We start from the raw sequence: 15442 nt of genomic DNA on the forward strand, positions 1-15442 counted from the left end.
ATAAAAATAAGAAAATTGAAGCTGAGGCAGGAAAATGCATGAATGCAGCCAAAGGGGTTTTTTCACGAGGAAATGACATCACATAGTAAAAAAGTTTACTTTTCATGATATGGAACGTTAAAAAAAAGTGAAATAACATTTTGAATATCAAGAGGGGCAAGAAGTGCTGAGTTAGCATCTAAATATGATCTTGAATTTAGCATCCATGCTCCACATGTGACTTCTACAAATCTAATTCTGGCAGGCTTGAATGTTTAAGACTCACTTTTAATATAGATTTAGAAACATCAAACCAATAATCAGAAGGAACAAATGTCAGACTGATGAGAACATCAATTTATTTGTGTTTTCATTGTAATTCATTTTAAATCAGTCTTGTGGTTCAAAGATGTATTTCGATGGTCTAATACAGACAAAGGAGTTCTGTTGGGAGCAGTCTTCATCGTTGACATAATCTTGTCCTTAGAAAGAAAAAAGAGACAATCAAGTCAGAAATCTGATCTTTGTTTCTTGATAAAAGTAGAAACAACAAAAAAAACTGTTACCAATGTGGGATCATGTGACTTCATCTGCTACAAATAGCATTCATCTCCTGTTTTTAGCTCTGATATTAACAGCTGATCTAAACTAATCCTAACCAGCAGTCTAATAAACAGGTCATCTCGTACCAAACAGGTTCATGTCCATGCAGTGCTCGTTTCCACCTTGGTTGTTGGGTTCACCTGGACCCCAGGAGTCAAAAGTAAACGGTGTTCCATCGGTCCACCTCCACATATGAACCTGTAAGAAAGTGATTCAGAGTCAAGTTTACTTCTTAGTTTTTATGTGTAGATAAATGTTTTTGGAGCAGCAGCTCACTCAGATGTGTTCAATATTAACTCAGATAAATCTTTTTACAAAAACCAGCAGCAAGTTTTTAACCATCAGTGCCTGTGATCAATATAATACACTTGACTAAACTCACCCAGCCTGCATTGGTGCCTCCAACCCAAGACTTTTGGTTTGTTCCTGCTCCTTTGAAGATCAGCTCCCTGATGAAGTTGTACTGATCTGTGTCTTGGATGGAGGTCAGGTGTCCACCATGTCTTTTGCAGAATGTCTGAAAGATGAAATAAGACACCCAGCTGAGCTAGATAGTTCTGATGGGAACCTCCTTTTTAATTTTCTGAATTGTAAATAAAAAGGAGATTAAGGCTTTTAAACTAAAAATCTACATCAGAGCATCACACTAATACAACTGTTCTATCAGCTGTACCTCAGCTTTGGCCCATTCCAGTTGTTGGTTCTGGAACTGGTAACAGTTGTTGTCATACTTAGTCCACCCAGGAGGACAACGTCTGCAGAAGAATGGAAGACAAACTACACAAACAGGAAGGAAAGACTGTTAGTGTCACCATTTTCATGGACGGCCAAAAGAGAGTTAATCATGATGCATTAATCTGAAAACCTGCTGCTGGAAAATAAGAAAAAGACCTACTTATTCCCTTACTTACTTGGTGGTGCCGCTTCACAGTATATCTGTGGAGGTAAAAGTACAAAGAGTCAAAAACTGGATCATCCATCCATTTTCAGCAGCTTATCCTCAGTCGAGTTGTGGGGACAGCACCCTAAGCAGAGAGGCCCAGACTTCCCTCTCCCCAGCTACTTGGGCCAGCCTCTCCAGGAGAATCCCAAAGTGTTCCCTGGCCAGACAAGAGGCATGGTTTCTACAGCATGTGGGTCTTCCCTTGGGTCTCCTCCCACTTGGACGTGCCCGGAAAACCTCAGCAGGGAGGCGTCCAGGAGACATCCTGACTAGATTCCCAAGCCATCTCAACTGGCTTCTCTTGATGTAGAGGATCAGCGGGTCTACTCTGAGCCTCTGCCGGATGACTAAGCTTCTCACCCTATCTCCAAGGGAGAACCCAGACACCCTGCAAAGAAAACTCATTTTGGCAAGTTGTCTCGTTTTTTACTACCAAAGCTCGAGACCATAGGTGAGGGTAGGAATGTAATTTTCTGCCTAGTAATCTATTACATAATGTGGATTTGGTAGTTAATACTTCAGTAAATAGTTTATTACTGCTTAATAATGCACTAAGTAACGTTCCAACTGATCCAACCTTCTAAGAGGCAGCAAGCCCCTACACTGTGACGCTCTGTCTCCTGGTGTTTCAAGCCTACCCTCCAGCCATTCACACACACTCACCTGTCTGTCCCATCCTCTCTGATGAAACTACCAAACACACCTGTTTCTGTCAAAGATAACATGTTGCATCCAGCTTTTGTACAAGCTAATTAAAGTTAATAAAGACCTTGAGTCATGAGGAAGATTGTCTCTGTGCATTCAATTATTAGTTATATTTTGGTTTATTTTATACACATTTCATTGGTTTAATGTGTGTTTCTCATCAGGTTATAATGAGAAAATAAATCCAACAAAAGTCAGCATAATGTTGATTTATTTAACTAAACAAGAACTTCTGCAAACTTACATTTCCTCCGATCCCGAGGAGCAACAGGAAGAGGAGACCTGACGCCATCTGGGTGAAATGTGTTTTTTTAGTGTTCAGGAAGGAAATCCACACTAACATACTATTATAAAACATCTGACATGGATATCCATCACTACCAATAACAGCAGATAAATAGAAGTCAGGTTTCACCTTGTTGTGATGAATCCAAGCAGGAGCAGCAGTTGCTGGATGAAGGATGCCTTCCTGATCTAAACACAGAGTTTATATACCTTTGCTCCACCTGCTAGACTTGTCAGTCACTGATGACAGCTGATTAGATAAAGACTAACACTGTGGGGCAAACACACCCAACCCTAACCTAAAGAGTGCCAGTTAGTACTGGGACTGGTCAGGGTGGGTCAGGAGCTGCAAGCACACCTGAAGCAGTTTAACATATCTGACTTCTCCATCTGACTCTTTGTGTCTCCAACCCAGCAGGTTGGTGCTGATGGACCATGTTGGAGAGAAAAGCCTGATGGGGTTTTCTAAGAAAATATTTAGTTCAGCCAGTTAAATTTTCTGTCATTAAAAAAAATTCACTTAGAGGGACAACATGAACTGAAGAGCTGTGATAAGAATCCACAGAGTTGAACATTTTCCATGAGCTTAGGTCAGTACGGCCTAAGCTACGTTTCACCAGGGATGTGGCAAAAAGCTCAGTAAATAGTTTATAAAATTAATTTAATTTTTTTTCCTAATCTAATAATGTATACATGACAAGATATGATTAATGAGATACGATGTGGTGGATGCAAGGTGTTGTGAGGGAAGCTATATGTTGTAGCAACCGTTCTTTGTATCTGAGAGAAATAGTGAAATCTGGGTGTAAAAGAATTTGTTGTTTGGTTCTAAACTAGAGAGTTGTGTATTAAAAACAGCATCAGACACAATCTGTCGTGCCAAGTCTACGCACCCTTGGTGTGGAGGTTCTCGTTCGTTCCGGGGGTCGATGGTCACTGCCGGTGGAGTGAACTCTGATATCAGGAATAGTTCCAATAAGACCTGTCCAGTCTGACATCCCTCGAGGTGAAGGCCGAAAATTGGAATGCTTATTTGCATCTAAGGCAGATGTTTGCTTGGCTCCTAGAGAGCCAGTTGTCTGGTATCAGCCGCAGCGTTGCAGAGAGGCTTTGACTTAAGGTCAAAGGAGATTGTTTCAAAAGAGGCTTCTTTCCCGATTTGGCCGAATCGGTATTCAGCTGGAAACTGAATTAATCGGGAAGTAAATCCTGTTTTATTAAACCACAATGTTATGATTTCTGGCGTATTCTGGCAAATCAGAATTTGACAAGTTTCTGAGTATTTACCGACATCCCTCAGAAAGCCACACCCTCCTTCAGATGCAAGATTCTTAATTCTGTGAATAAAGAATCTTTAAACGTTATGTGAGGTGAACCTTAACCTTAATTTGTATCTTATGAAGATGTGATTGAGTGTAGATAATGATTAACTTGTTAAATCAAACACATAGTGATTTGTGATATAAATGGACCATTGTCAGAACAATATTCATTTCAAATTCATTGATTTAAGCAAAGACTATTCAAACATTTGATTTAAACATCTAGTTCATTCATCATACATGATTATTTAAGCTTATGAGTTGTCAAAGTCATGGAAACTTCACTTGTTGAGGGTGAAGAATGTTGACATCTGGCATTCATGCAGAGAGTGTAGCACCTTGGGAGAGAATGTTTGTTTGAATGTTTTGTCTTCATGGAATTTCAACACGCGCTGAACAGAACCTTCTGGTTCTGGAAGGCCAAATAGAGAGTGGATTAATGCTGTAGATGAAAGGTCACTATGTTGGGTCAATATATAGGTGAAAATTGACCCTTTTGGACTTTACACTCTCCAACAGTGCAGTGGTCCCAAGTAAACTTAACGCCGTCTCCAAATGAAACATCTGACAGAGTCAAATAAACACACGGATTGTTTTGTTTGCTTGCATTAGAGCAAAGAAAAGCAGACAGGTTTTAGGAGAAAAAACACAAAGGTGAATCAGCGAGCCTTCGAAACAAATGAGAGGACCAATTTCACAAAGTTTTTTGCAAGTGATGATTGTTGTGACATGCTGACATACCTGGCAGACATGTCAGAATGTATCAGATACATCAAAATGAACCAAACACACTAATGCAAGATTGCAATGAAAACCAGCTGACTAGCACTAATAAACTGTGAAGCTCTGGCAACAGCATGTGGAATGGGCCAACCGTGACACGTTCCCGATCACCATGACATGGAAAGACATCACCAGTCCAGCGCTGCTCTGTGAGACAAAAGGTAAACATTTAAAATCTCTGGTTTAAAAACTTTCTTTTGATTTTCCTTCAGTCTTCAAAGAATCCGTTGACTGGATTAGAGACCAGCATCTACAGTATTGTTGTGAAGGACATGTCTCTACAAGATCAAGAAGAACCAACTTGTGACAACCCTTGTCCCTTCGGTCCTCACAGTCAGGGTTTATCGGTGGCCTGGCCCCATCACTACTGAGTTTTCAGCGCCAGGGACAGTTCTGGAGCGGCTCCCTCTCTCTGTGGCACTTCAGGACCTTGGAGAGAGGCACTCCAGCAGCAAGAGCAGCTGCTCCAAATCAGCGTCATGTGGACCTGAGGACCTTAAAAGCAGATTACAGCCTTCATTCAAGGAGATCCAGAGTAGTCTGTGATTCTCCTGAGCCGGTGTTAAGCTTGACGCTACAGTTAAGCTGTGGTGTTTGCCTATCTTTGTGCTATTTAGAATCTAGCCATTGTTCCTGCCAGAGTTGGTTTGTAAATAGAGTTAAGTCTCTGGCTTGAGTGCTTTTTTTCCCCGAGGACTTTAACGCTGGGGATTTTTGAAGTAGGGGTTTTTGGAAAAATTTGCCGTGAGCCTTTTTCTTAAGCTATTTTTGGCTTACGTTTTCAGTTACACACCTTTATCGCACTGTTCTCTGTTTTGCCTCATTTTTGCCTTAAAGATAAGGACTCCGTTTGTTAATGAATTGTTTTATTTTTACTCTCATGACCTCGTGATTTGCATTGTTGCATACACCTCGACCTGTTTTTACTATGTTTGTCCCCCAATCCTCCTGGACGGTCAGGGAGGGACATAACACAACTGAACTGAGAACAGGTTGTGGTTTAAAGCTAAACGTTGCTGACCTACATTTGGACAGCTTCTGGTTGACTGCTGCAAACGACTTCTCCATTCTGTCAGTTAAATATTTTAACATTACTCCTGTTTGCCACAACAAACGTGTGAGCTGAGCTCTTTAACCACAACTGCTTTAATTCCTACCAGGAAGCTTTGAGATCATCTTAAAATCAGAATCAGAATCAGCAGGGTTTTGTTGCCATACAATCACAACATTAGGAAATTGCTGCGGGATTTGGTGTAAAAAAAGGAAAATTAAAAAAAAAGTCCCAGGTTTCACACTAAGTTAATGCAAATAAAATTGTCTAATTAAAAAAAAATTATCATGGCTCAAAAAAGTTGGAAAAACTCTGGTTAATGGAACCAAAGCTGCTGAATAAGTCAGGTTAGGTTGATCTACAATAAATTGTGGATTTTTCTTCCAGCACATGGTTAGTTTTACTTTGACTTCATAATTTAAAACTCTTTTCTTTCTGTCTTGCAGACAGCATTACTTATCTTAGGTCCTATAAAATTAGGTGTGACAACCTCTCTTTTGTTTCCAGCTATCTGATGTTTTCCTTGTAGGAGTCAAAGGTCAAAGTGTTCAGAGCAATGACCAAAGCAGAAACCATTTCTCCTAGTTGTTATTTAAAATATATGACTTTAGTTTATTGTCTCTGTCCACCCAGTAGATTTTTACTCTTTTTTTTTTTTTTTTTTGGAATTTAAAGACAAAAGCATTTGTTTTGGTATTCTCCATGAGGTATAGGAACATTCAGTGCACAAATTATGGATGAAGCATGAAAATGACAAGGATATTTTGATAAATGTTCTGATTACATATAATTTATTGTAGAAATAAAATTAATACATTTTTCATTAATCCTGTTTTAAGAAATATGTGATAACCTAAAGTGAATGTTGTGTTTTTGACCCATTCCAGAATAGTGAATTTCAACTCAACAGCAGCTGTGATGTTTGCACGCCCTCTGCTGTTCATACTGCAGGTAACTAATAAACTAACAGCCTATCATATTAGCTTCTTTTGCCTCATATACACACCTCCACAGTAGCAGACTCCAGCAACAAAAGTCTGACTTGTGGTGATGATTTTAACCATTTTGCAAAAGAAGATGACTCTGCCTTCACAAGGAGCATTAAAGAGAACTTTTGGAAATATCTTTCCAAATTATACTAGGTTCAACTGATTATTTCTCATTAATAAACTGACCGTTATAATGCAGGAGACCGTGTGCAGTTATTTATTTATTTTTTGCCACCTATTGAACGACTCAGGAATTGATAAGGAAAAGGATAATGAGTTGGACTGATGTACTGAACCAACAATAACATTGATACTGATAAAAACTTATCAATTCTTACTCCTAAAAATAACCATGATACTTTTGCAACATATTATTCTATAGAAATAATAACATGGAAGTAAAGGATACACATAAATATTGGTAAATGGCCTGTATTTGTATAGCGCCTTCTTAGGATTCTACGACCCCCGCAAGGCACTTCACAATACAATCAGTCATTCATCCATTCACACACACATTAACATGCTGGTGGGGATGAGCTACGATGTAGCAACAGCAGCCCTGAGGCATGCTGACAGAGATGAGGCTGCCGAGCACAGGTGCCACCGTTCCCTCTGACCACCACCAGCAAGCAAGGCAGGTTAAGTGATTTGCCCAAGGACACAACAGCAGAATTCTCTGGTCAGAGGCGGGATCGAACCTGCAACCTTCCAATTACTGGACAACCTGATCTACTTCTCAGAATTAGTCAGGAAGCCAGGGCAACATGAGACATGTGTGACTAAAGTAAAAATATGAAAACACATGTGGTAAACTAAGCACAAAACTTCCACAATCAGTAGTTTTTATTTAAAAAAATCTTCATTCATTCATTCATTGAACAGGATGAGAATCACACACACACACACACACACACACACACACACACACACACACACACACACACACACACATAAAACAGTAAAGACACACAGAAACAGTGGCCTGTTAACCATCTGATAAGGTGCTGAAGTGCAAAACCAACTTGGATTTAAAACTCTGCTAGGAAGTTGATTGTCTAATGCCTGGCAGGAGCTAGTACCAGATTCTTGGTGCAAACACCGAGAACGCACGTGAGACTTCTGTCTCATTCTTGGAACCACCAATAAGCCATGCTCAGATGACCGTAGGGGTTTGGCCAGAGAGTATTTGGTCACCAGTGTAGAAATATAAGGAGACTTGAAGACGGCCAACCAACGTTTCAAACTCTTTACTGGACAGGGAGCCATTTTAGAGAGGCTAGCATTAGGGATATGTGTTCCCAAGTTTTGATGCTAGAAATGAATCTGGCAACAACGTTGTACATCATTTGCAGCTGTAACAGTGAGGACTGACACAATCCAGCATACAGGGCATTACAATAGTCTACCTGTGGTGTAAGTTCCCTTACACCACAGGTGTCAAACTTCAGTCTTCCATCCCACATTTTTTACTGTTTTCACTTTTTTAACACAACTGATTTCAATCAACAGGCTTCTGGAGAGCTTGATGAGCTGCTGCACAGGTGAATCAACTGTGTTTGCCCAGGGAAACAACAAAAAGAGGCAGGATACTGTCCCTGGAGGACTGGAGTTGGACGCCCCTTCACACTGTTTACTGATCACCTCATACTATTTTGTCATGAGTAAAAATCATGACAACCCTTTGGACATAGTTGCACCTGCATTAAGCTACGCAGGTGAAGGGCTGAGCCTTCTGTGACAAGAGCTCTCAGGCGGGGGTGCAAGAGGGCAGATGAGGAAGGACAGGTTACAGGTTTCCCAGGAAATCTTTTATAATTATTTTTTTTCCCATGTACTGTCTGGCTGTGAAACAAACAGAATTAATGTCTGAATGGTGGTGACAAGCGTTACAGAATTTACATTGCTGTTGTTTTTTGAATGCTTTGTAATTTCGACCAGACATGGAGACAGACGTGAAATAGAGAGGAAGACACAAAAGGTGTGTGTGTGTGTGGGGGGGGGGGGGGGGGGGGGTGTCCACAAAAATAAACAATCAATGATGAACAAGAGTCTGTTTCTAGACCTGCAGTTAAGGGACACACAATAATACAGCAGGAGCAAGCTCTCAATGTGTCAACCTGATGAAGAAATGTAAAATCAACATTGTTTTATTGAACAATCACATGATAATAAGTCACAGTGCATTTAGTGTCAACCACAGCCTTAAGACATGTGTTGAATGCGCCTAAGTCCATACCCAAGAGAGCACCATGTGAGCAACTGTGTATGTACACGTGCTTGTATATGTAAGGTTTCTACATAGGAGCATCCAATAGAGAGTGTGAGGGCCCACAGATCTGCCCCCCAAAGATGGAGCTCCAAGTCCCAGAGATCCAGTAGCTGCCCCAGAGCACAGGGACCCCAAGGAGACCACGACCAGAAAAGCCCCCGCCCCCATCAAGAGGCACAGAGGATTTCCCCGGGGGGCCACAACCAGCAGCCGGCAGAGTCCCGGGAGATATCAGCGGCAAGCCCACAGGCCCGCCCGCAGCCTCCCACTCCCCAAGCAGCCTAGCCCAGGACCTAGCAACCCGGGACCCAGGGGCGACCACCCCTGCCGGGGACTCAGCAGAGCCCAGGGACCCAGATCCCACCAGGCAGCCACCGGGATTGATCAGGCAGACGCCAAAAATCTTAAACCCCCTGACGTGGGAGCCACAAACACTCAGGCAGACCAAGGCACCACACTCCACCAGGTGTGGCAGGGTAGGGGAGACGAAGATGTATACCATCAAAAGGCTGTGGTGTATTCCATGGCTATGGTGAGCGGGCAGTGCGAGCACTGTCTGGCTGACACCAGCTGATGCCACCACACCACCCACTTGCACCCACAGCCCTCAGTGTCTAAGTGCAGTTTACAATTGGAAGTGGGCACCAGTACTCGGGATGAGGCTGAAAAATTCCCCTGCCAAATGCCTTTGAATATGCTCACTCCTGAGGCCCTGTGTGTGTTTGCGTGGAATGTCGTTGGTGGAACTGTTTAAGGTGCAAATAAAATTGGGGGCAGGTTGCCACAGGAATGCGGAAATGGGGTCCATACCCCCTGACTTGTCCTCCCCCCAAGGTCCTATGTGCATGATTGTGTGATGATGTGAGGGAGCAGGAGGAGAAACATGTGGGGATGGGGAGGAATGGCTGATTGGACTTAAGTCCTCCAGGGAGCCAGCTTCCCCACTGGGCCCAATAAGACCCTCCACCCCATCACCCACATCATCCCGCAGGACAGTATCAATGATCCCCCATCATCGCTATGTGATGGAACCGATCAAAGGAGCCCAGAGAGATTGATTTGAAGTGGAAGCGGAGGCTGTATCAAGTGTAATATGATCTAACAAAAGATTTCTATACTGGTAAAAGCAAAGAGTATGTCTATTTTTCCAATTCATGAGGATAGTTATCTTAGCGATGCATATGGCAGTCAGAACCACGTGAACCAAAGATGTTTCAATCGGGACATCGTCCAGGTTTCTCAGTAAACAAAGAGAGGGGGAATTTGGGATATGATATTTCAGACACTTTGACAGGTCTTCACATACTCTACCCCAAAATTCCTGGACAGGTGGACAGGACCACAGTGTGTGGATGTAATTGTCAGGAATGCTGTTTGTGCAGTGTGTACAGGTGTCAGACAACAGAAACCCCATCTTGAACATCCAGTGACCTGTATAGTGTACTCTGTGTAGAATTGAGTACTGAATTAATTGTAAATTGGGGTGTCTGATCATTTTAAAAGATTTTAAACAAGTTTGGGACCAGAAGTTCTGGTCAAAGCTGACAGATAGATCCACCTCCCATTTTTCAATAGGGATTGCTATTCTATCATCTATGTTGGACAGTGTCTTATATACTCTAGAAAGTAGTTTGGGGGAGTTAAGGTTATAGAAGTCTAATACCCTTGGTGGTGTTTGTAATTCTATTTTATTGAGCTTAAATTTTTGTTTGACTACAGATTTAATTTAGGGGTGGGCCGTTATCGGCGTTAACGCGCTGCGGCAAAGCCAGACTCTTATCGTGCGATAAAAAAATGACGCCGTTAATCTATTCTCAAAGTTGAGTTGGGGTCTGGGTCTATACTAAGTAAGCTATGATGGCTTTCACACATGCTTTCACATTGCGCGGATGGATACCTGGTTGGCGCGGATGTATACTCGGCGCGGATCATCGTACGTATGGATGGACGCCAGGCTCGCGGAGTTTGATGTTCCCCATGCAGCCGAACAGTCGCACCTTCACCACCAGCAGCACTTCTCCCTTCTCATCGCGCGGGACAAGTAAATAATTTATGTACTTTCACCAGAGTTTAATCCATAAATCCGACTTTCATTCTTTTTATTTTGTTTTGTTTACCTCCGACATTTCCAGCCGGGCTTTCCCCGGGCCACACTTCACCGTCCGCGGCCGAAGCAGCGCTCGGATGTGAGAAAACCGAGACAAGACTTTCTCAGACAGGTGCGGTTTCCAACTAAGTTTAGCTCTTTTAGCAGCTGTTTATTATGATAAAGTGATAAATTGTTTCTACAGGTCGTTCTTCATGTGGCTTCGACTCAAATTTACCTGTAATAAACGTTTTACTCATAAATTTTTATATTTGTTTAGAAAAGTTGAGCTAGGATAACTCCCCTTGCCGTTTTCAGAGACAACAACAGCAACAGTTGGCTTCTGCTCATACAGGTGAGCTGTTGCATCATTTCCAGCTCCTCCTATTCACCAGAGGCGATCCTACATGCAAACTAAAGGGGGGCATTGGAAGGGCACCCCAGAAATTTAACCCCCTCCCCAGGCCAGATAGTTTCTGTGTGTGTATGTATGTATGTCTGTTTCTGTGTGTGTATGTATGTATGTCTGTTTCTGTGTGTGTATGTATGTATGTCTGTATGTATGTATGTATGTATGTATGTATGTATGTATGTATGTATGTATGTATGTATGTATGTATGTATGTATGTATGTATGTATGTATGTATGTATGTGTGTGTGTGTGTGTGTGTGTGTGTGTGTGTGTGTGTGTGTGTGTGTGTGTGTGTGTGTGTGTGTGTGTGTGTGTGTGTGTGTTTGTGTATATATATATATATATATATATATATATATATATATATATATATATATATACACTTTTTTCTTTAGCAGGCCATATTGTGCAGAAGAGAAGATCTAGTTTGTCACCAGACAATGTGAACAAGCTGGTCTGCTTGAGTGACTGGTGGAAGAAGGAGAAATAGAGCTTGGACTGATTGACCAAATGCTACTGACTGTAAATAGTTAATCATGACCTATTCTGTAGACCTACAGTGCAGAATTTGTTGAACTGAATAAACAGCTATTAAACACAAATACTTATTGATCATTATTTATTTTCATCATCAGTTATCGTAGTAAAACTGCTTTATCAGTCTGTGATGCATTACTGAAACAAGAAATACGCCTCCATTCTCAAAGACTTGCTTTTATTCATTATCTAGGTAGCACACACATATGCCTTTGGCAGAATTTGAATGAGCCATTTTAATCTAGATTAATCTAGAATAATTCCAAGATTACAGTGAGATTAATCTAGATTAAAAAAATAATCTATGCCCACCACTAATTTAATTAGGTGATATTCTAAAAAGCTATTCTTATCTATTCCAAATTGGGAGACTATTCTATTAAATGGGATGAAGTCCAATCCTTCATATATGTGTTCCAGGTATAGGATTCCTTTACTTTTCCAGTCCGGAAGGTTCATCATTTTGTTATTTTGCAAAATATCAGGATTATTCCAGATAGGTGTGCGTCTGCACGGTATTAGTGAAGACTCTGTCATTTTTAGATTCTCCCACCATGCTGTCAGAGAGGTCCTGATACTAATACTTTTGAAGCCTTCACGTTTTCTTATGCTTGAGCTAATAAATGGTAAGTCTGAAAGCTCTATTGTATTGCAAAGTGTCTGCTCTACAGCTAGCCAGGACTCATCAAGTGGGTTATCTTGCAACCATCTTGGTATATATTGCAGCCTGTTGGCTAAGTAATAATAATAAAAGTTGGGTAGATCCAGTCCTCCTCTGTTTTTGGTCTTCTGAAGTGTTTTAAGCTAATTCGTGGAGGCTTATCCTGCCAAAGGAATTTAGAGAATGAGGAGTCCAGAGATCTAAACCAGTCAGCTGGCGGCTTGTTTGGGATCATTGAAAATAAGTAATTTATTCTGTAAAGATCATCATTTTAAATTGTAGCAACCTTCCCCATGAGTGATATCGGTAAGGATTTCCATCTTGCAAGATCATCTTCCACTTTCTTTAAAAGTGGGATGTAGTTTAGTTTGGTTAGATCTCCCAACTTGGAAGAGACATTAATTCCCAGGTATGTGAAATTCCCTGACTCTAACTGTATATTAAGCAAATTGACAAATGAGAAATTAATTGGTAGAACTGTAGATTTTAACCAGTTTATAGAGTAATCTGAAACTCTTGAAAAAGAGTTTATCAGTTCTGTTGCTTGGGAGAGAGAGGATTGAGAATTTCAGAGAAAGAGTAAAACATAATCTGCAAAAAACTGATCTTATGTTCTATTTTCTTACATTTCATGCCTTTAATAGCTGTTGTTTACCCAATTGCTGCTGCTAGTGGTTCGGTAAAGATAGCAAACAGTGAGGGGGAGAGTGGGCATCCCTGCCTGGTCCCCCTCTGAAGACAGAAGCTAGCTGATATTTGGTCGTTTGTCCTGACACGTGCTGTTGGTGATCTGTATAATTTTTGTAACCAGTTTATGAAGAAGTTCCCAAAAACAAATTTATGTAAAGTTGGAAATAAGATCTTCCATTTAACTCTATCAAAAGCCTTTTCTGCATCTAGAGATAATATACTAGTTTCTATGTTTCTACTGTAAGAGAAATCTATCAAATAAAGTACTCTGAGTTTGTGGATGACTGTCTACCCTTAATGAAACCAGTTTGGTCAGGGTGTATTATGAAAGGGGTTACCTTCTCTAATCTTTTTGCCAGGGCTTTACAAATAATTTTGTGTTACGTCCCCTCCTGAAGGTCTAGGATGATGAGGGGACTAACACAAGAAAATAGGAGTAAGTGAGTGTGAGTGGATAAAGGACGAGGAGGTTAGTGTAAAAACAAAAGGATTTATTAACAAAAAGTGTCCGCTGTCTGAACGGCAAAGAAGGCTTAACAATAATGGTGCGAAATAAGGTGGAAACTGAAAACATAAGCAGACCAACTGCTTATGATAAAGGCTCTCCGCCTAACTTAACCACCAAAATGAAAATATCCCCGGCTCAGAAGTCCAAATGGGGATAACAACCACCAACATAAGAACTGACCCTAGGTCAGTTAAATCCTACTAAAAAGGATAATTAAGCCCAACCCCTATGAAAACAACCTGTAGCCAGCAACACAAAATGTTTATCCTTAGCAAGGCGTGTGAAACACGCTCAGAAGGAACCCAGGCTAATCCTGGATCCTTAGTAGAAACTTTAACCAAATAATGAGTAAAGAGCGTCGAAGAGCGAGGGAGAATCGCAGGCTAGTCCTGGATCTCCAGCAGCAACCTTAAACCCAAACGGTAACGGTGTAAACCTTAAACCCGATTGGTAACGGTAGCCAAAGTTTCCGTGAGCTAGGGAGAATCTCCGGCTAATCCAGGATCTCCCGCAGCAACCTTAAACCCAAACGGTAACGGTGTAAACCTTAAACCCGATTGGTAACGGTAGCCAAAGTTTCCGTGAGCTAGGGAGAATCTCCGGCTAATCCAGGATCTCCCGCAGCAACCTTAAACCCAAACGGTAACGGTGTAAAACAACCTTAAACCCGAGTGGTAACGGTAAAAATGTGTCCGTGAGCTAGGGAGAATCTCCGGCTAATCCATGATCTCCCCGACGTCTGCTGCGGTCCTCCTTTTAAGCCTGTTGACAGCTTGATAGCGGATGAAGATCAGCTGCTGTCTCTGCTGGCGTGCCTCTCTCCGAGGTCCTGAAAGGGCGCTGGAAGGTGTGAGCAGGCCGCTCCTGGCGTTGTCCCTGGTGCTGGATCTTTTGCAGCGGGGACAAAAGGCTCAGGTTGGGATGAGAGGACGGACCGAGGGGACGAGGGTCGTCACATTTTGAGATCAACATTAATAAGAGAAGTTGGGCGATAGCTGGTAGGAAATGCAGGGTCTTTGCCTGGTTTTAATAAGAGACTTATATTGGCTGAATTCATGTTTGGCTGTAATCTGTCGCTCTCTTCGATTTCCTTCACCATTCTGAAGAATGTTGGAACCAGAATGATCCAGATTTTTTTAGAACTCTGCTGGAAACCCGTCTAGACCTGGTGCCTTCCTATTAGTCATGGATTTAAGGGCTTCCCGGAGCTCAGCTGATGTTAGTGGCGAGTCCAGGACTGTAACTTGGCTGTCTGATAATTTAGGACGTGTTATCCTGTCAAGGAACTCATTGATCTCATCATCTGATGGGTGTATCTGTGGTGAGTACAAAGTTTAGTAAAAGTCTTTGAAAGTGTTGTTTATGCTTTCAGGGTCATAAACTATATTCCCGGTTGAGTTTTTAACAGCAGATATGGTAGTTTTCTCTTTATTTATTTTTAACTGATTAGCTAAAAACTCATCTGAGTTATTACTATGTTCAAAGTTTTCTATTAGTTGTCTTTGTGCTAAAAATTGTGTCTTTTTGTCAATAATTCCATGAAGTTCTAATTTAGTTTTACGTAATTTGCTCAGTAACTCTTCTTCTGTCGTTGCTTCTAAAGACTTAATGATTT

At 41.4% G+C, this 15442-nt stretch overlaps 1 protein-coding gene across 1 annotated transcript; it reads right to left on the minus strand.

Annotated features, from left to right (window-relative positions):
* Positions 1-315: 315 nt before the first annotated feature.
* LOC107373819 (galactose-specific lectin nattectin) lies at positions 316-2694 on the minus strand. Its single transcript, XM_054737327.1, has 7 exons — positions 2646-2694; positions 2475-2522; positions 1494-1518; positions 1256-1359; positions 965-1099; positions 669-780; positions 316-461 (listed from the first exon to the last, which is right to left on the minus strand). Exons 2-7 carry the CDS (start codon positions 2520-2522, stop codon positions 370-372), a joined length of 516 nt encoding a protein of 171 aa, XP_054593302.1. The 5' UTR covers positions 2646-2694; the 3' UTR covers positions 316-369.
* Between the last annotated feature and the right edge of the window lie 12748 nt (positions 2695-15442).

This window comes from Nothobranchius furzeri, chromosome 5 (assembly GCF_043380555.1).
Source record: "Nothobranchius furzeri strain GRZ-AD chromosome 5, NfurGRZ-RIMD1, whole genome shotgun sequence".
Lineage (NCBI taxonomy): Eukaryota > Metazoa > Chordata > Actinopteri > Cyprinodontiformes > Nothobranchiidae > Nothobranchius > Nothobranchius furzeri.

Coding starts and splice junctions, on each gene's coding strand:
- LOC107373819 (XM_054737327.1), bottom strand. CDS start 2,522: ATGGCGTCAGGTCTCCTCTTCCTGTTGCTCCTCGGGATCGGAGGAAAT. Junction 1,519..2,474: donor TCCTCGGGATCGGAGGAAAT/GTAAGTTTGCAG, acceptor TTACCTCCACAG/ATATACTGTGAAGCGGCACC. Junction 781..964: donor GAGGCACCAATGCAGGCTGG/GTGAGTTTAGTC, acceptor ACTTTCTTACAG/GTTCATATGTGGAGGTGGAC.